The sequence below is a fragment of the Pelophylax lessonae genome (genome assembly GCF_965119305.1).
Source record: "Pelophylax lessonae genome assembly, chromosome: 9".
Classification (NCBI taxonomy): Eukaryota; Metazoa; Chordata; class Amphibia; order Anura; family Ranidae; genus Pelophylax; species Pelophylax lessonae.
Window position 1 is genome coordinate 56,889,244 of NC_138776.1, and position 21,333 is coordinate 56,910,576.

General features: G+C 42.8%; 1 protein-coding gene across 1 annotated transcript in view; it reads left to right on the forward strand.

Annotated features, from left to right (window-relative positions):
- Window positions 1-9,156: 9,156 nt before the first annotated feature.
- LOC309564216 (pancreatic lipase-related protein 2-like) overlaps window positions 9,157-21,333 on the forward strand; it is a gene marked incomplete at its 5' end in the record, with an annotated part of 54,956 nt that continues 42,779 nt past the window's right edge. The window contains 5 exons of the mRNA XM_082268843.1: window positions 9,157-9,199; window positions 12,470-12,621; window positions 12,772-12,897; window positions 15,016-15,150; window positions 16,497-16,605. Coding sequence (XP_082124969.1) covers window positions 9,157-9,199; window positions 12,470-12,621; window positions 12,772-12,897; window positions 15,016-15,150; window positions 16,497-16,605 — 565 coding nt within the window. The remainder of the gene's footprint in view (window positions 9,200-12,469; window positions 12,622-12,771; window positions 12,898-15,015; window positions 15,151-16,496; window positions 16,606-21,333) is intronic.

A 21,333-nucleotide genomic window follows, 5' to 3' on the forward strand; every position in this document is an offset into this window, starting at 1 on the left:
AATGTCATTATAATATTTAGAACTTTTAATCCTTTGAGCTTACAATATTCATCTTTTTACTGGATGTGTCATTAAAATCTCAACGATGACGAGGGAATAATAATGATAAGATTGTCAGGAAGGAGTGACATTCAGAGGGACGAAGTTCACAACAACAGCTGCCTTCAGTCTTCCTGGGATCTCTGCGGGAGAAGAAGAGTGAGCATTTCATATTCCGTCTGTCACTCAGAGCTGAAGTAGGTTTCAATTGGGATTTGGGAAGTCTAGGAAACCTTGTCAAGCTAAAAAATATTTCAGATGAGAGGTCCCAATAATAGAAGAGGTATTATACTCCCCCTCCCCAGTGTTCTGTGTTTCCTACCTCCCCTACATTCCCTTTAGTACAAGAGGTATTATACTGCCCCTCCCCGGAATTCTGTGTCTCTTACCTCCCCTACATTACCTTTAGTAGAAGAGGTATTATACTCCTCTCTCCAGTGTCCTGTGTCTCCTCCTGCCCCCCCAGTTGCCTCTAATAGATAAGGTATTATAACCCCCCTCTCCATTGTCCAGTGTGTCTCTTACCTACCACCCATTCCCTGTAAAATTATAGGTATTATGTATCCCCCATCCTGTATTCTGCGCCTCCTACCTTCCCCTGTTTTCTGTAATAGAAGAGATATTATGCTCTCCTCTTCTTTATCTCCTGTCTTCTACCACCCCTCCATTCCCTGTAATAGAAGAGGTACTTTACTCCCTTCTTCATTGTCCTGTGTCTCCATGTATCCCTCCGTTCCCTGTAATAGAAGCTTTTTTATACTCCTTTCTCTAGTATCCTATTTTCCTATTTCTTCCTTTGCCCCCCCCCCTTTTTTCTAGAAGAGGTATTATACTCCCCTTTTCATTGTTCCAAGTCTTCTACCACCACTCCATTCCCTTTAGTAGAAGAGGTAGTATACTCCCCTCTCCAATGTCCTGTGTTCCTACCTCTCCTCCATTCCCTTTAATAGAAGAGGAATTATGCTCCTCTCTCTAGTGTCCTGCCCCCCCCCCCAGGTTTCCTTTAATAGATGTATATATTTCCATATCCATTGTCCTTTGTCTCCTACTTACCCTCTATTCCCTGTAATAGAAATATATATCATAACCCCCTCTCCGTTGTCCTGTGTCTCCTACCTCTCCTTCATGCCCTCTAGTAGAAGAGGTAATATACTCCTTTTTCCAGTGTCCTGTTTCTCCCCCCCCCCCCCCTGTTTTCTGTAAAAGAAGAGGTATTATACTCCCCTCTCCATTATCCTAAGTCTACTACCACCTCTTCATTTCCTGTAGTAGAAGAGGTATTATTCTCCCCCTTTATTGTCATATGTCTCCTATCTCTACTCCTCCTCCATACCTTCCAGTAGAAGAGGTAATATACTTCTCTCTCTAGTGTCCTGTGTAACCCCTCCACCCCCAGTTTCCTTTAATAGATGTATATACTTCCATCTCTGCTGTCCTGCCCCCCATTGTCCTGTGTTTCCTAACTCTCCCATATTCCTTTTAGTAGAAGAGGCATTATACTGCTCTCTCTAGTGTCATTTGTACCCCCAACTCGCTTTTCTTTTTAAAGATGTATATACTCCCCCCTCCATTGTACTCCTGTCTCCTACCTACCATTTACAGTATTCCCTGTAATAGAAGAGGTATTATACTTCCCATCCAGTGTCTTTTGCCTATCTCTCTTCTGTTTTCTGTAATGTGTAGCATGTCTCCTACCATCCCCAGTGGCGGCTGGTGAATGAAAATGTGGGGAGGGGTGGAAAAACCAACACCCCCCCCCCCCCAAGTGGGACGGCCAGCCGGCAATCAATTCTACCAGCCCCTCCGAGGACAGACGGCTGGCTGCCCACCCGGACAGCCAGCATCCTTACCTACTCCTTCCCCGAGCGGCTGTGAGTCTCCTCCCGCCGTAATTTTCCTCCCTCTTCCTGGCCAATGGCCAGTAATATCGCTTCTTTTTTCAGGCAATCAGGAAAGGGGTGTCACGACCCGCTTCCTGATTGGCTGGGAGGCAAATCAGTGTGATACAACTGGGCCATACAACTATTGTCATACAACTGGGTGGGCTCAGGGCGCAGTGCTCTGCGCCCCGAGCCCACCCTTTTTTTGAAGCCTATTAGAGTATCTGGCTCTAATCACATGTTTAAAAAAAAAAAAAATTCCCCTATTGGAATCCATGCGTCCGGTGCCCTTCATGTAGATTGCATAGATGCATAGGCTGGATGCATGGATAGGGGGGTGGCGCCCCTGTGCCCCCAATGGACGGGCCGCCACTGACCACCCCTCTATTCCTTGTAATAGATGATGTATTATACTCCCATTTCTGGTGTCCTGTGTCTCCTACCACCCTCCATTATCTATAATAGAAGAGATATTATACTTATCTTTCCAATATCCTGTGTCTCTTTTCTCCCCTCCTTTCCCTGTAATAGATGAGGTTTTATACTCCCCTCTCCAATGTCCCATGTCTCCCACTGTACTTCATGGTGACATAGTGGTCAGAGAATGTAGTCACAGTGAGAGCACTGGTATCTGAGGAAGCTGCAGTGCTGGAACAGAGAAGAAGTAGAAGAAATGGAAGGACATTTGTTCTGGATTTTCTGTAAACCTAATAGGGTCCATTTAATTTGCATTACGTTTTTATTAAGTTATATACGTTTAATTCTGAAAGGTACTGCGGAGAATCTGATGCAATTCACCCTATATCTGAACTGACGCATTGAATGACCACCATTTACTGTACCTCTGTCCATCCAGTGCACACCTGTATAAAGGCAGTGGAAAACATCTACAAGATTATTATTTATTTATTATTACAGGTATTTATATAGTGCCGACAATTTATGCAGTGCTTTACATATACAGTATCTCACAAAAGTGAGTACACCCCTCCCATTTTTGCTACAATGTAAAGTAGTAGGCGTACAGCTTGTATAACAGTGTAAATTGATGTCCCCTCAAAAAAACTCAACACAGCCATTAATGTCTAAACCGCTTGCAACAAAAGTGAGTACACCACTAAGTGAAAATGTCCAAGTTGGGCCCAAAGTGTCAATATTTTGTGTGGCCACCATTATTTTCTAGCACTGCCTTAACCCTCTTGAGTATGGAGTTCACCAGAGTTTGACAGGTTGCCACTGGAGTCCTTTCCCACTCCGCCATGACGACATCACGGAGATGGTGGATGTTAGAAACCTTGCGCTCCTCCACCTTCCGTTTGAGGATGCCCCACAGATGCTCAATAGGGTTTAGGTCTGGAGACGTGCTTGGCCAGTCCATCACCTTTACCCTTCTTCTTCAGAAAGGCAGTGGTTGTCTTGGAGGTGTGTTTGGGGTTGTTAACATGTTGGAATACTGGCAAGTCTCCGTAGGGAGGGGATCATGCTCTGCTTCAGTATATCACAGTACATGTTGGCATTCATGGTTCGCTCAATGAACTGTAGCTCCACAGTGCCGGCAGCACTCATGCAGCCCCAGACTATGACACTTCCACCACCATGCTTGACTATAGGCAAGACACACTTGTCTTTGTACTCCTCGCCTGGTTGCCGCCAGACACGCTTGACACCATCTGAACCAAATACAAAGTAGGTTTATCTTGGTCTCATCTGACCACAAGACATGGTTCCAGTAATCCATGTCCTTAGTCAGCTTGTCTTCAGCAAACTGTTTGTGGGCTTTCTTGTGCATCATCTTTAGAAGAGGCTTCCTTCTGGGATGACAGCCATGCAGACCAATTTAATGCAGTGTGCGGCATATGGTCTGAGAACTAACAGGCTGACCCCCCACCCCTTCAAACTCTGCAGCAATGCTGGCAGCAATCATACATCTATTTCCCAAAGACAACCTCTGGATATGACGCCGAGCACGTGCACTCAACTTCTTTGGTCGACCATGGCGAGGCTTATGAGTGGAACCTGTCCTGTTAAACCAGTGTATGGTCTTGGCCACCGTGCTGCAGCTCAGTTTCAGGGTTCATTGCTTTGCAATCTTCTTATAGCCTAGGCCATCTTTATATAGAGCAACAGTTCTTTTTTTTCAGATCCTCAAAGAGTTCTTTGCCATGAGGTGCCATGTTGAACTTCCAGTGACCAGTATGAGAGAGTGAGAGCGATAACACCAAATTTAACACACCTGCTCCCCATTCACACCTGAGACCTTGTAACACTAACAAGTTACATGACACCGGGGAGGGAAAATTACTATTTGGGCCCTATTTGGGCCCAATTTGGACGTTTTCACTTGGGGGTGTACTCACTTTTGTTGCCAGCGATTTAGACATGAGTAGCTTTGTGTTGAGTTATTTTGAGGTGACAGCAAATTTACATTGTTATACAAGCTGTATGCTCACTACTTTACATTGTAGCAAAGTGTAATTTCTTCAGTGTTGTCATATGAGAATATATAATAAAATATTTACAAACATGTGAGGGGTGTGCTCACTTTTGTAAGATACTGTATATATTGTACATTCACATCAGTGCCTGTCCCCAAGTATCTTACAATCTAATTCACATTCATACATACACATACTAGAGCCAATTTAGACAGGAACCAATTAACCTACCAGCATGTATTTGGAGTGTTGGGTAAACCAGAGTACTGGGAGGAAACCCGCACAAGAATGGGACGGACATGCAAACTCCATGCAGTGTCATGATTTGAATTCAGAGGACCTTAGTGCTGCAAGGCAGTAGTGCTAACCACTAAGCTTCTATTATTATGATTATTTTGTATAATTATTATTATTTTATGGAGGTTCTAACACTTGCCTAAATGTTTTTATTCATATCTCTGCCTAATGTTTTTATTACAAAGATGACAGAAGTGAAATCACAGACTGAAAATGGCAATGTAACTTCTCATTTCAGATGTTGGGCAATTTTCTACCTGTTATGTCCCTAGTGTCCTTTCTAAAAGGTGGGTGGTATTGTTTTTTTATGTACCATATTTAAAAATAGTTATCAACAATAAAATACATATGGATTGTCTTCTACAACAAGAGAGCCTGATCTATTAAATGATTTGCGCAAACGTCACATTGGTTGTCTTCTGACATCCAAATCATGTATGTATGTATGTGCAATGCAATGTCATAATCTTCCATGTTCCAATCACAGAACGCCTTGCATTTTGTGAAAAGAAAGCAAGACTTTTTCTGAACAGAGGATCGGGTACAGTGAGCTTACCACAGCCGGAAGAAAGTCAATCAGATTTATACAGAACAAAATAACTCAGGATAGACCTCAACACAAACACGGCTAGATCAAAGCCCAAAAAATCTTAATGTTAGTAATGGTTCCTAACAAGAAAAAACACCCAATGCATTTTGGGGGCCCATAGTTCTCCCCCTTCATTGGGGCTAAAAAAAAAAAAGACACATAAATAGTTGTAAAGGTATAATTTCCTATAATAATACATATTCAATTTCATCAATTCAGATTTAAATGAAACACAAATTCATATGGACTGATGAAAATTACATTTATTTTTAAATATAGGAATATATTTTTTATATATTACAACTATTTTTGTATCTGTTTTGTAAACTTGAAGAAGGGAGGGAAGCTTTGAGCCAGTGAAATGCATTGGTTGTTTTATGTTTTTTTGTAGTTATGATCTAAAATCAACATTAAATAAAATGTTACACTTCTTTGATAAAATTGCTGGAGATAAAATTCCCAACAAACCCCAGATCCCTATATTGTCAATGCTGCCAGGCTTCTATAAACAAATTTGGAAGAGCTTAATTAAGCATTTCATCATTGCTGCCCGCTCTGTAATCGTAAGACTCTGGTGACAGATCGAAGTACCATCGCTGGCTTAATGGGCTTGTAAAATGGCTAAAATTGACTGTGTGGTAGGCATGTTTGCAGGATAAAACCAAATCCTACAACCTTATGTGGACAATGTGGTCTCATTTCAGATACTCCTCTGACTACCTGCTGCCTACCTCCTTTGACTCAATCATCTCTTCGAAAGTGTGAAAGCTTTTTTTTTTTTTTTTTTTTTTTTCAGAAAATAAATCATTTTTATTAAGAAAAAAAAGTTGAACATTGTACAAACAGTAGAAACTTTGATCATACACTATCTGGGGAGAGGCCCAAATCCATGCCGCCAAAGGCTCCAGAGCCATAGCAAATAGCAGAGGAGATAGCGGACACCCCTGTCGGGTACCTCTATGGAGACAGAAGGGCCCAGATAGCTCCCGTTAAACCGTAGCCGAGCCGTGGGACCCGAATAGAGCAGTTGCACCCACCTAAGAAACGTCTCCCTGACGCCAAAACGACGAAGCACTTCCCACAGGTAGGGCCATTCGACGCTGTCAAACGCCTTGACGGCGTCCAAAGAAAAAATCGCTCTATTACCAGGATTGTCAACCGGTACCTGTAGGTTGAGAAAAAGACGTCGAAGGTTAAGTGCCGTAGAGCGAGAGGGAATAAAAGCGGACTGGTCCCGATGAATACGTTTGTGTATGACCTGGGATAAACAAGTTGCCAGGACCTTTGCCAAGATCTTAATATCTGCAGTGAGCAGGGATATAGGCCTATAGGAGTCAGGTAGAGTAGGGTCTTTGTCAGTTTTCAGGATAAGGACCACAACAGCCTCAGTCATAGAAGGAGGTAACCTACCCTCCCGCAAGGCCGAGTTATAGACCTGGATCAGTCTAGGTACCAACTGTTCTGCATACCTACCATAGACCTCTGTAGGGATAGCATCAGCTCCCGGAGATTTGCCATTTTGTGCAGATTTCAGAGCATCATGCACCTCATCTTCCGTCAGGGGAGCGTCAAGCACTGCCGCGTCCGAGTCTGAGAGGGTAGGGAGGTCACAACCCTCCAGGAAATCAACAATCTCCCGGGAGGTGGCCGAAATCTTAGAGGAGTAAAGGTTAATATAGAAATCCTGCAACACTCTCCCTATGTCAGACACCGCGTGCCAACGAACCCCCTGAGGGTCAGTAATTGTAGGGATAAATGTCGTCGGCTGTTGTGCCCGTACCATCATAATAAACACGCAAAAAATTGGGGGAGCAAACCCTGAACATGTATATCTAAAGCCAGTGCAGCTATGGACCAAGCAACATGTATATTAAAAAAGAATAGCGCACACATGCAAAAGAAATGACTATCAAATATGGAGACAATCCATAAATAAAAATGGGGATTTAGTCCCACCATATGGCCATATCGTGCTCAAGCCCACCACTGCGTCAAAGTACCCCATTATCAGTGGGTCCTACACTATCCATAAAAAAAGGGGGTGAATCCAGCCTCTCTAACCCTTGGAGACAACACTCCTTGCTGGTAAAGATGTGCTAATGCACTACATGGGACTCCTCCTATATCCACTTGATAGTGGACACCTATAGAGTACAGGTGTGTGTGGGGGATGGGATGCTCAACCCCAGAAGTCTGGTCAGACCGAATACATAATAAACAAGCAAAAAATTGGGGGAGCAAACCCTGAACATGTATATCTAAAGCCAGTGCAGCTATGGACCAAGCAACATGTATATTAAAAAAGAATAGCGCACACATGCAAAAGAAATGACTATCAAATATGGAGACAATCCATAAATAAAAATGGGGATTTAGTCCCACCATATGGCCATATCGTGCTCAAGCCCACCACTGCGTCAAAGTACCCCATTATCAGTGGGTCCTACACTATCCATAAAAAAAGGGGGTGAATCCAGCCTCTCTAACCCTTGGAGACAACACTCCTTGCTGGGAAAGATGTGCTAATGCACTACATGGGACTCCTCCTATATCCACTTGATAGTGGACACCTATAGAGTACAGGTGTGTGTGGGGGATGGGATGCTCAACACCAGAAGTCTGGTCAGACCGAATACATAATAAACAAGCAAAAAATTGGGGGAGCAAACCCTGAACATGTATATCTAAAGCCAGTGCAGCTATGGACCAAGCAACATGTATATTAAAAAAGAATAGCGCACACATGCAAAAGAAATGACTATCAAATATGGAGACAATCCATAAATAAAAATGGGGATTTAGTCCCACCATATGGCCATATCGTGCTCAAGCCCACCACTGCGTCAAAGTACCCCATTATCAGTGGGTCCTACACTAGCCATAAAAAAAGGGGGTGAATCCAGCCTCTCTAACCCTTGGAGATAACACTCCTTGCTGGGAAAGATGTGCTAATGCACTACATGGTACCATCATAGCCAAAATATGACCAGTGGACTCACCCTCTTCGAAGTACCTCTGCTGCAGAAAGAAACGCTTGTTCTCCGCTCGCTGGAGCGAAACCGTACCCACCAGGGCCTGAGCCGCCAGCCATGACTTCCGGGTGTCCTCAGCAGGGGCAGTAACATACGCAGCCTCTGACCTCGCCACCTCCGCCAACACCGTATTCTCCCATTCCTTCGTTTTAGTTTTCATCCCATTAATAATGTCTATAAATCACCCCCTCAGGAATGCCTTGGCCACACCATACCCACCTCGGCAGTACCCTGATTCTGTGCAAAAAAGGAGGACAATTGGGACGGCAAAGGGTCAGGGCTAGAAAAGAGCGTCAACCAGAACGCATTGAGCTTCCACAGAGGTCTGCCCCGCCGAGTTGGGAGGGCCAGGCGGACGGACCCAGAGCGGCGAGTGGTCAGATACCAATCTCGGCTCGTAGCCTGCTGCCACCACCAGTGGCAGCAGGCGGTCCTGCCCAACCCCATATCAATGCGGGAGAGGCCGGAGTGGGAGGCCGAAAAACAGGAATATTGTCTAATCCCCGGGTGACCCATGCGCCAGACATCCGTTAATCCGAGCTCCCCCGCCAAACAAGCAAAGGGCGTGAGACCCCTCATAGGCGCCGGACCAGCAGAGTGTGAGGCAAACCTGTCAAGGGTAACATCTAGTACGGTATTAAAATCGCCCAGCAGTAACAGGAGCACATCCAGGATCCCAGCCACCCGCTCCATGACCAGACGAAACACACCCACTGAGTAAGGGGGGGGACATAAACCGCTGCAATAGCGCAGGTCAGACCCACCACCTGACACAGCAGAACCACAAAGTGACCCTCAGGGTCAATGACACATTGTATGCATGTAAACTGTACACCCCGTCTAATAAGTATACTAACCCCCCTAGAATAGCTAGAGTAGACAGAATGATATTGGTGACTAAACAAGCTGGGCGCCAGGGTTGGCTGGGTAGGCCCAGCCACATGCGTCTCCTGTAGACATACTACATCGGCCTGTAGCCGCTTAATGTATCTAAATACAGCAGTTTTCTTGACTGGGTTGTTGAAGCCCCTAATATTCCAGGTAAGTATACAGATAGTATCAGCCATTAGGAAGATGGGGTAGAAATTCCTCAGGATAGTGATGGCGGGAATCCGAGGAGTAAGTCGAGCACAGGAACAAGCCATGGAGAGAGTCAGCAACTGAACCCAGGATAGCACCGCAGCCCAACGATGACATATAGGATATCCAGTCCATAGGTCAGCAGAGGCAAAGCACATTAGTGGAGAGGATCACAAAGCGGCAGCTAGGAAAAGTTCCCAGGAGAGGCAGGAGTGTCTGGTGAAGCCAGATTGCAGGAAAAGGAAGAAGATGGCTCTTGAGGGGAGAAGGGGCACCACAGGAAGGGAAAGGGGAGAGGTAGCAGGGTGTGTCCAACCAGGACTAGTAGGGGGAGTCCATGGAGGGATCACAGTTGGCATAGTAATCTCCTCATGAGCAGCATAAAGTGCAAATTCAAAACGCATTTCTGTGAACATAACAGGGTAGCAACCGCCTACCGAGGATTTCAAACAGTGTATCCAGACTTCAAGTGTCCCGAGCAAACAGAAAACAAATGAAAGGGACAGTCAGCATGCCAGTGAAGAGAGCTAGTATATTCACGGGGCTCTGTGTCTCGGTGAAGAGGCGGCCCTCAGTGCCCTGCCGTTGGCATCCAGCCATTGTGCTGCAGCAGCGGGTTTGTCAAAGAACAGGACCTCTTCTCCAGCGACAACCCTGAGCTTAGATGGGTAGAGCATGGCGTATTGAAGGTTAGGATCCAGACGCCCTCAAACATCATGTAAAATGGTGCAAAATTACAAAAAAAGCGTACAAAGATGATCCCTCTAAATCAGGGGTGGGGAACCTATGCCCCGGGGGCCGTATGCGGCCCTCAAAGTCATTTGGTTTTTGATTGTTAGTCTCGTAACCACTTAAAATTACAATATTTGGAGTTCCCGGGATCAAGGACTCCGTTTCATTTAACACAATGGCCGTGTACTAGCGGCCTTAGTACAATATTACAGTGCTTCACTGTTCTATACTCGTTCAGATGTCTCCTGAACGAGTGAATATAGGCTAGTCTCTCTGACTCCCTACTTCAAGGAACACACAGCAGGTCATACAGGCACTGGGGTTTAAGGCAATACCTGCCCTAATACCACCACATTTGGCTTTCAACACCACACACACACACTCCAGAAAATAGTGGTACCTGCTAAAAATACGACCCTTTTTAATAACTATGTTCATATTGTCATTTTTAGGTAGTAAGGAGAAAAGAGAACTATTTCAGACAATAATATTTGCATGCACAGTGTTCCCCCTTGGTACCATATAATGATTTCAATAACCACACATAAACAGAATGCACTCAAATTGAAAGGAAACGTGTTACCTTTCGTAGCCGCATTCCCCAACCGCCACATCACCACACATCAGATAAAGACAGTGTCAAATATGAGAAAATAAAAGTTTCTCATCCGAGGCCTCTGTGTTGTCCCTCCTGTTGTGGGGTGATCGCCGGAAGTGGTGATGCGGTCAGAAAGAGACGTCGACGGGTCACCAATGTTATGTTGAGTTTTGAGATATAAGAATCACGCCAATCCGGTTGCATCTGTTCATGTAAGTTTACTGAAAATCATACTTGCGCAAGGACCATAGCCATCTCGGGACTATGATACCTCTTACATCTCAGTTACAGCTTTTATACATTTATGGTTACATACAAGTCAATGGCTGGCAAGAGCCCCAGTGAAAGATTACATACATTCCTATGTTGATTACATAAAAAGACAAATGGTCAGCTTGAACCATAGGGAAATAAACTAAAGTTTAACCTGCCAGCTAGTATGATGGATTATCTGCAAGAATAATTATCTTTTACTGGAAAAGTCATAATCTACACTATGGGGAGTTTTAGGGAGTTTTTGTACTTCCAAGAATATGATAAGTGATATTCTTGTAAGAATTTACTAATTACTTTGGCTGTACATTTCATATCATCTGGAAAACAACTTTTGACAAGAGTACATTTGCGTAATATCAGACAGAATTCTGAAAACTAATATATGAAAATATATTTCTAATGTAAGAGGGAACTCTAGACTACCAAATGGGTATAACTGTATAAGTATATGGTATAAAGGTATTTAAGAAAGTCCTTATGAAAATATAAAGTTGATAATATGTTTTCATTACATCTTCACAAGTCTGGAAACAGGGTAGCTGAACAGATTCCCGGCGGAGCTATCGGTGCATGCGACCGTTCACATCAGCAGCTCGGCCACGCCCCGAAAGTGTGAAAGCTTAGTCGCTTTGGATATTTGGATAACCTTCCATTGGTTTCCCCTCTTTTGTTTTTCTCCTCTTCTTCTTTCTCTCTAGTTTGCCCATTCCTCTTTCCTCTTCCCTACTTTTCTCCTCATGTCCTCGCTATACGATTAGCCGTATAATGTGACCAAAAAGACAAAATTTAGGTGCCGCTCAGGTAGAGAGGTAAAGTACAACTAGACCACTGTGAGTGCAAGCAGGGACAGGGAACTCATCCTAGCTCCAAGCTGCAGCAATGTCAAAGGAAAAGATCCATAAGCCGCGCATCATATGCTTGAAGTGAGATGAATGGCAGCCTCAGCCCAGGCTCCAGCCTGGCCACACCCCCAACATGTTTCACTCTCCCCCTTGGAGAGTAGTATAATATTATGTATTACCCACAGGACCATATCCTTTATTACGCAGGTTGGGCTGGTGGCCAACTCATTTTTCAAGTACCCTGTCCTTGTCGGTTGATATTGTTTATGACACTGTTTATTGGCTATAAACCACCGAAAAGGTTTTGTTAATGTACCTTATATACATGCTCTGTTAATAATGCGTAATTCTACCTTCTAATCTGCATTATTATCTGACTGTCATAATCCAGAGCTGTCCGAATTTGATTGTATGTGCCTAAGCAAGATCTGTCTCTGTTTTGTAGGCATAGATTGTTTGCATTCTTCTAATAAAAATGATGATGATTAAACATAAAATCAACATTAAAAAGTTTTTGTACTCTTAGTTCTTCGGTCTGGCCCTCTTATTAAATTTTTTATACAAGTAATAAAAATCTAACCGGGGTTCTAATACTTCCATCCAACACTAAAAGTTTTGGTTTTAAATACAGTTTAATGATCCTGGGTTGTTTTTGTCTCCTCTTCCTAGGGGAGGTGTGCTACCAGCATCTTGGCTGTTTCTCAGATGACCCTCCCTGGTCAGGGACTCCACAGAGACTGATTCACCGCTTACCCTGGTCACCAGAGCAGATTAATACTCGATTCCTGCTCTATACCAGAGACAGCCCTAACAACTATCAGGTAAGTTTCCTGTGTAGATATAACTTATCAGTGTTCATATCATCTATTACCACTTTCACATGTCTGTACTACTACACTATACTTGTGATACCCCATCACACTTTTCTTCTCATCAGTAAAGTTCACAATATCCTTTCTATATTAAATTAGGAGATCAGCGCTGTGGATCCACAAACCATCTTCAAGTCCCATTTCCAGACCAGTCGGAAATCACGATTCATAATCCACGGATATTTGGATGATGGGGAGAAGATCTGGCTCTCAAGCATGTGTAAGGTAGATGCATCCTATATGGAACAGGAAGGACACGGAAATGGAAACTAGATCTTTTAGTTTAAATCTGGGTTGAGAAGGGCATGTGGAAATGGGTAGGAGAAATATCCCAGCATTTAGCCCTTCTTTTCCACATAGGAAATTAATTATAGCTTGTTTCTAAGGTTACAATAGCAGAATTCTCCACCTTGTCCTTTTTTCAAGGACAGTGAGGTGTACGTTTTGGACAAAGAGGACAACTGGTTCTCAAATTATTTGCCAAAAGAGAACAACCAACTTTGAGCAGGGGTTAGGGTCTTCAAAACCATGTGTCTTTAATGTATAGTTCCAAGGAGCACTTGTGCCGCCAATTACTAAAACTAAATTTTATGACCTAGCATTAAATACGTGAAGGACTTACTTTGTACTTGATCCTTAAAACATAGATAGCTAAGGTTATTTCCTACAAATGTTTGTCCTTATTTAGAATAGATTTCAACAACTGATGGCAAAGTGTTGTGTCCTCAAGTTGGTAGTGAAGGATTTTTTTTTTATTGTGGTTGTGATTAAAGGCAATAAAACAAACAATGTTAGATATCAAAGTTCAAACTTCAAACCATTTAACCTAAGGAATATTTGCTTGTTAACAATAATAATGGAGTATTGAAAAGGTAGATTTTTCCTGGCTTGACTGAAGTGTGTGACTTGGGAAAGCCAAAGGTTAGGAGTTTCTTGTATTTTTTTATTTGCACCGATTATATTGAAAATTCAAAAGCTAGTTATAGTTTCTATTAAGCATATTGTCCAGTGTACCTGAAAGTTGTGAGAATTATACATAGTTCCATTTTAATATTCCTACCCCTAGTGATCTGACAACAATTCCCACCAGCCCAAAAAAATGAGGAACTAAGGTAGGCCATACATGCAATTTACTCTATTCCCCTTTAACACAGTCAGCGTTGATGAGAAAATCCATCTTGCAGTGCTAATGTGTTCTGCTATTGTGTTCCCCACCGGCAGAATACAATTATCACTGCTGGCGGCTAAAGCCAATGGTAGTGGTCGGGCAAAAAAAAAAACAGACAGGCTAATTGTACTGAAGTCAATTGATAGATTGACTTCAGTACAACCAGCCTGCCTATAGATAGATCAAAATGCAGCCAGTTCCAGCCAAACCAGCCAAATATAGATCCATACTATATATGGCTGACTTAACACCTACACAAACCAAAAAGAAGATTATGTAATGGGGAATGTCACAACTCTCATCCTGTTATTGGACATCAACACCTACAGATTCTACGGTCATAGAATAATGTGTATGTTCTACCTGTGTGGATATAAATATTGGGGTATTTTCCTATTGCTCATTGAAACTGAAGTTGCTTAGAGAGCAACAAAAAATCTTGAATGTTACAGCACAAGTCCTTTATTCATCCCAACAAAATTGTTATCGCTGCGGTATATTTATCACTGTTTTCACCCAAGATTTGCCCATAATTGCATAGTGGACATTCACCTTATGTCTCAAACCAAATAAGCTAAAATTTTCCCAACAATTCCACCAAGATTTACCCAATGTACAGCACCTTTTTGGGTTAAAGTTGTCCCTCTCCCACATCTCCCTCAAACCCCCCCCCCCCCATCACCTTTATTGAATGTTTTAGTAAAAAACCTGAAGCCATGGTTAAGTGCTAAGTGCGCTGCCAGCCCAAGTCTTTTCTTCTTCTGTTTACTTCGAAGATACGTAAGTCCTTCATTTGGTATGGTAGTGCCAAGGGACTCAGAGGGGGGTTGTATATGAGTATATATGGCTTCACCAGGAAATGAAAGTACAAACACTACAGCAGGATTGGTAAGGGGGTGAGGGTGGGGGTCATACTAAGCCCAGAATGGAGCTTTTAGGTCTTTACTATAACATTCATTGTATGTAAGAAAAGGGTGAATGTTACATTCTCCACACATTCATCTGACATTCCAACCTGTTGATATTTAATTAGCCTGGTATACCATTATCTGCAGTGTTTGGATCCAGTGAGTTCCAGCTGCACTACAAAACCCACTAATCACAGTTGTGCAAAGTTTGAACCCTCACCTTCCTATGGAAAAAAGGGATGTGTTTATATTTTCTTTTCCATCCAGACGATGCTACAAGTGGAAGATGTGAATTGTATCTGTGTGGATTGGGGTGGCGGATCCCGGGCATTCTACACTCAGGCCGCTAATAATATCCGAATTGTCGGGGCAGAGGTGGCATATTTCATCAATGTTCTCCAGGTATAAGAAAAAAATCTAAATTTCTTCCAGTTTAAGTAAAACATAGAGAAATGTTGTCTTTAAAAACATTTTTGGATTAATGCTCAAAGGCCAGAGTACAGAGTATTCAGCTTTGTAAATAGTAATTTCCTATTTTCTTCTGTATTTTCCTCTGGTTCATAAAGTTTAAAGGGTAGGCATGATTTACTGATTGTGGGCAGGAACTGAACACACAAAGTAATGCTGTGTTAATGAGAAAATTCCACTCTAAATCTGGAGACTGACTGCTTTGGTATGAAGAATTTCCAGCAGGGCAGAAGGGAAACTTCAAATCTCAGTTGCTGCCATTCTGGTGATGTGCAGAGGAACCAATAACCCTACAATAGGCTCTAAAATCCTCCATTATGACATTATTGAATTTTAGAAATTATCATCATTTGCAGATTGATATTTAAAGGTAATTTCTAATAAAATTAGGCTAAAAGATGGTTTGTTTATACTGTATGTTATATATGTTGATTTTTTTTTCTCAGCAAGAGTAGAATTTTTTCATAAGGCCTCATTCACAATATTGGGTGTAGGAAAAAATACATTTTTGAACATGTCACAGGCATTTGCCCAGCCCTCACAAATTTTGGCTGTATTTTGCCGAATAGCGATTGCTTATCATGGTTAGCTCCCTCTACTGGATATAATGCAGTGTTTTCCCTAACTGAGGTATTTCAAGAAAAACACCACATTATTGTTACTAGATGGAGCGGTCAATCATTCCATATCAACATATTAAACAAAATATGGCCAGAATTCATGCAGGCTGGGTGAATGCCTATGACAATCACTCAACATTGTTTTTATAAGTAGATCGCTAAGCAAATGTGTTAATGCAAGGCTTTACCATGCATTAGGGTGTACAGAAAAAACCGACCTGCAGTCTTTATTTATTGTAGCGCATCCCACAATGAACAGATAGTATAAATTTGTGCATTGCAGAGTGCTAAATGTGAGTTAAGAAAGTCATGAATAATGACTGTGAATGAATTAATTATTTTGGTGGTTTGTCTCCCTATGCTGGACATCAGCCAGATTGTAGCTAAAAGGTCTCTGCAGCCTATCTTCTAAACAGGGACAGATATAAGTGTAAGGAAAGGAAGAGATAAAAAAAGCGAGAGAGAAAGAGAGATGGAGTTGTATAGAAAGGAGGGTTGGAGTAAGTGATAGAAAGAGGGTTAGGGTGGGAGTAAAAGAGGGGTGCAAATGAGAGGGAGGAAGTTGGAATAAGAGGGATGAGAAGGAAGGAATGGAAGGACGCAGGGGGAGAAATTTATATCCTCTAACCAACCTTACTTTCAGTTTTGTTGCCCATCTAGGACAAGTTTGACTATTTTCCATCTAATATCCATCTCATTGGACATAGTCTGGGGGCTCACGCCGCTGGGGAGGCCGGGAAGAGGAGGCCGGGAATTTCCAGAATCACTGGTGAGTCCTCCAGGATTGGCCACACAGTACTTCTGTCTTCTAAACACAACACTGACCGCTGAAAGCCAGGCAGCTGGCAGAAACAGAGGCCAACCTATGGTAGTGTGGTGAGGAGCACCTAGCTCAAACAGTTGGACTACTAGTGAATTCATTTGACACTCTTCACTGGTGAGGGAAACAAAGTATAGCCAATACTGCAAACACAGGACACGTCTCAGAAAGCTCCCCATATCATCATTCCAGTCTTTAATTTATCCCAAACCCAACCACAGAACCTTGCCTGAACCCTGAAGAAGGAGCAGTCAACATTCCTCGAAATTGGCTGTACACTGATTTCCTAACCAATAAAGACTCTGAAATAAATGATCTAGTGATATGACTGCTTGTCAAGATGATCCTCACCGAACTACCATAGACTGATCATATGATAAATTAGACCCCTGTCGTTATCAAGTGTTGAGCAGCCTGGGACCTAAAAATGTTCCTCACAAACAACCTTCTCTGCACAGGTCTGTCTTAAACAAAGAAAAATTAACTAGAAGCAACAAATCTTGACTAGCGATGAGCCAAACACACATGGGTTACGCTTGAGGCGGGTTCATTGAACATGACTAAAATTCTGGTGCTGAATCCAAACCCCAATGAACTCAAAAGGTAGCTGAATGTTAAAAAACAGCGCGATGGCCATTTTCTAGTCCATTAGGCAAGGATTGTGAAACAAATTGCATGAGGAGCCAAATACTGTCCCTAGCGACTTTTTCCAAATAAAAAGAATCCTTTTTTTTTTTTTAAATTAACGTTTTTTTTTTTTTTTATATGTTTAACTACTTCTGGACCGGAAGATTTTCCACCTTAATGACCAAGCCATATTTTGCGTTTCCGCACTGCGTTACTTTAACGGACAATTGTGCGGACGTGCGACGCTGTAGCTGAATAAAATTGATGTCCTTTTTTTTCCAACAGATAGAGCTTTCTTTTAGTGGTATTTAATCAACCTGTGCGATTTTTATTTTTTGCGCTATAAACAAAAAAAGAGCGACAATTCTGAAGAAAAAAAAGCAATATTTTTCACTTTCTGTTAAATAACATTCTCATAAAAAAAAAAAATCTAAATTTTTTAACATTTTCGGCCAATTTGTTTTCTGATACATATTTTTGGTAAAAAAAATCGCAATAAGTGTATTTTGATTGGTTTGCGCAAAAGTTATTGCGTCTAGTAACTTTTACTAGTAATGGCGGCGATCTGCGATTTTTAGCGGAACTGCGACACTGCGGTGGACAGATCAGATTCCTAACTGACATTTTTGGGGGGACCAGTGACATTGCTACTGTAATCAGTGCTAAAAATATGCACTGTTACTGTAATAATGACACTGGCAGGGGTTAACATTGTGGGTGATCAATTATTTTTTGGTAAATATCTTCTGCTATCCTCTGCTCTGCCTATGACACTGCTCTTTAGTTTTTGGTAAATGTCTTCTGCTATCCATATCTCAACTTTGATATGTAATGCTAGTGCTTTAAAAAAATGAGCAACACATCTGGTGACTGATTCAACTCCATTTAGCTTGAGTGATCAAGAGACTTAATTACCTTTTATGACCCTTGCCTGTGTCTGTGGTCTGGTTTTGTCCATCTCTCCTCCCATATTCATGTGTCTCAAATCAGATCCTATATTGATCAATTGACAAATGCTTGCCTACTCAATCTCCCTATAAATTTAAAGCGGCCTATGGGGAGGCGCAGACAGGGGGCAAGGCACAGACACCATGTCTCATTCTTGAGTGTCTCAGTCACGAGTGTTGCACAGTTTCACCACCGCAGTTTAACTACAGCATGATAACTAAAGCTGTATGAAGATAGAACAAGATCTCTGGAAAGACTGCAAGCAGACCAGCACTCAACATAACTTAACTTATTTGAAGTCAGATTCCCACTTTCTTTCTGCAAACATGCTCCTTCTACTCTTCTTTCTCACATCGGTGTCTTCCATCCTCAAAATATCCTTACACTACCCCTCCTCTCCACCCCACAGCATACACATAGCACCCTCACTCCTACCCTCTCCCTACCACTGTACCCATCACCTCCTTCAGTTGCTGAGCTCACATGCTAACCTAAACAGCAGGGCAATTAGACATGTGCACTCATACACATCCCACTCCCATCTTACCTTTCTCACCCTCCTTCTTCTTCTAGCCTCAGGGGATATTTCCCCAAATCCTGGCCCTCCTTTTTCTAACTGCAAACCACATAATCCTCACCCCTCCTCCTCTGGCAACAGCCCCAATCCACTCAGTCTAATTTCTGTCCCCCTGCTTCCTAAAACCAGCCCCCCAATTTCATTGTGCCCTTTGGAATGCTCGCTCCATCTGTAACAAGCTCACATCTGTGCATGACCTTTTTATCTCTCATAGCTTTAACATACTCGCCATAACTGAAACCTGGCTCCAAAATTTAGATACTGCTTCTCCTGCTGCCCTCTCCTATGGTGGGCTCCACTGGACTCACTCCCCCAGACCCACCGGACAGAAAGAAGGTGGAGTTGGATTCCTTTTATCCCCGCAATGCACCTATAAAGTCCTTTCAAACCACCCTCCTTCTCTGTCACTCTCTTCTTTCGAGATACATTGTATTCATCTGTTTTCTTCAATTTCTCTAAGGATTGCAGCAATCTATCGGCCCCCTGGACCAGCATCACGCTTTTTCGATGACTTTGCTGCCTGGCTACCCTACTTTCTCTCCTCTGAAACACCCACTATCATTCTTGCTGACTTCAACATCCCTGTCAATGTTGACAGCACAGCTACAACTCAACATCTCAACCTAACTTCCTCTTTTGACCTAACCCAATCGACACACACTTCCACTCACTCCAATGGTAATACCCTCGACCTTATATTCTCCCATCTCTGCTCTGCTGGCAACCTCACCAACACCCCATTTCCTCTCTCTGATCACAACCTCATCAGTTTCACTGTATCCTTGCCTCAAATCACCCAACCCCCCAAGCAGCAAACAATTACTTCTAGGAACCTTCGTTACTTTAACCCCTCTCTCCTCTATTCTGCTACTGACCACCTACATGACATAATCTCTTCCCTTCAAGCAAAAAGGAATGACCGCACTTCCGATGAAATTCAAGAAAGGATTTTGAATTTCATCGGAAGTGCGGTCATTCCTTTTTGCTTGATGTGACCCTGGATTGCGGATCCGACCGGCACCTGATCCCAGTCTCACCTGGAGCGGTCTCCCCAGCCTGGACTCTGCATAATCTCTTCTCTTATCGAGGTTGAGCAACCCTCCCCACCCCCCCACACACACCTGTACTCAATCAGTGTCCACCATCTAGTGGATATAGTAGGAGTCCCCTGTAGTGCATTTGCACATCCTTCCCAGCAAGGAGTATTATCTCCAAGGGTTAGGCTGGATTCATCTCTTTTTCATGGATAGTGTAGGACCCACTGATAATGGGGTACTTTGACGCAGTAGTGGGCTTGAGCACGATATGGCCATATGGTGGGACCAAACCCCCATTTTTATTTATGGATTGTCTTCAGATTTGGTAGTTATTTCTTTTGCATTTGCGCGCTATTCTTTTTTAATAATAATCTCTTCCCTGTCCTGTCCTGTCCTGACCACCTCTGTTTACAACAGTTCACTCTCGTCATCACTTGATGCACTTGCTTCTCTAACTACATGCAGAATCAGGCCCCGACCATTGCAACCCTGGCAAACTGACAACAGTAGAAATCTCAAGAGACGCTGCCGTGCTCTTGTACGACGATGGCGTAGAACCAAATGCTTGCAGGACTTCACCCTATATAAATCTTCCCTCCAAACATACAATTCATGCCTCCATGCTGCCAAACAAGCCTACTTTGTCTCTCTTATTATTACCCTGTCATCCAGTCTCCGCCTGCTCTTCTCAACTTTTAACTCTCTACTTCGTCCCCCACCCCCTCAACTCACTAACTCACTCACTGCCCAAGAGATTGCCAATCACTTCAAAGACAAGGTTGATGCAATACATGAAGACACCTCCACTGCGTGCACATCTTCCCCACTCAACATACCTTGCCTAACAGCACAGTCAACACTCTCCTCCTTTGAACTGGCTACTACTGAAGAGGTTAAATACCTGTTTTAAGATGCCCACCTAACCACCTGTTCCCTGTTCCCTCACAACTACTACGGACACCCTCTTACTCTATCCAATGCTCCCTTACTCACATCTTCAATCTCTCCCTCTCTAGTGGCACCTTCCCCTCCCCTCTAAAACATGCGCAGATCACTCCCATACTTAAAAAGCCCTCACTTGACCCCACCAACCTGAACAACTTAAGACCCATTTCACTGCTCCCATTCACTTCTAAACTCCTAGAACGCTTATATATAGGTGGAAGTATCCGCACTATGGAGAAAACAGTGGAACGGCTGCTGCCTACCCCAAAATTATAGACTGTGAGGTTGATATTCTAATATATGAAGGATGGCGAGGTAACTGGCGCTGCCAATGGGTATGTGTAACGTGTAAAGTGAAAATTTCACAATCAATTACAGTGAATTGTATGCAGAAATTAAGACTGCTGTGAGAAAAAACCTCATAGATAATATAAATAATATAAATATAAAGTGCACCTTCAATCACAATAATTCATTTATAAATAATAAAACCATATAATAGAGACAAAAACTAAACAGCCATATAAATATAAAGTGCAACAG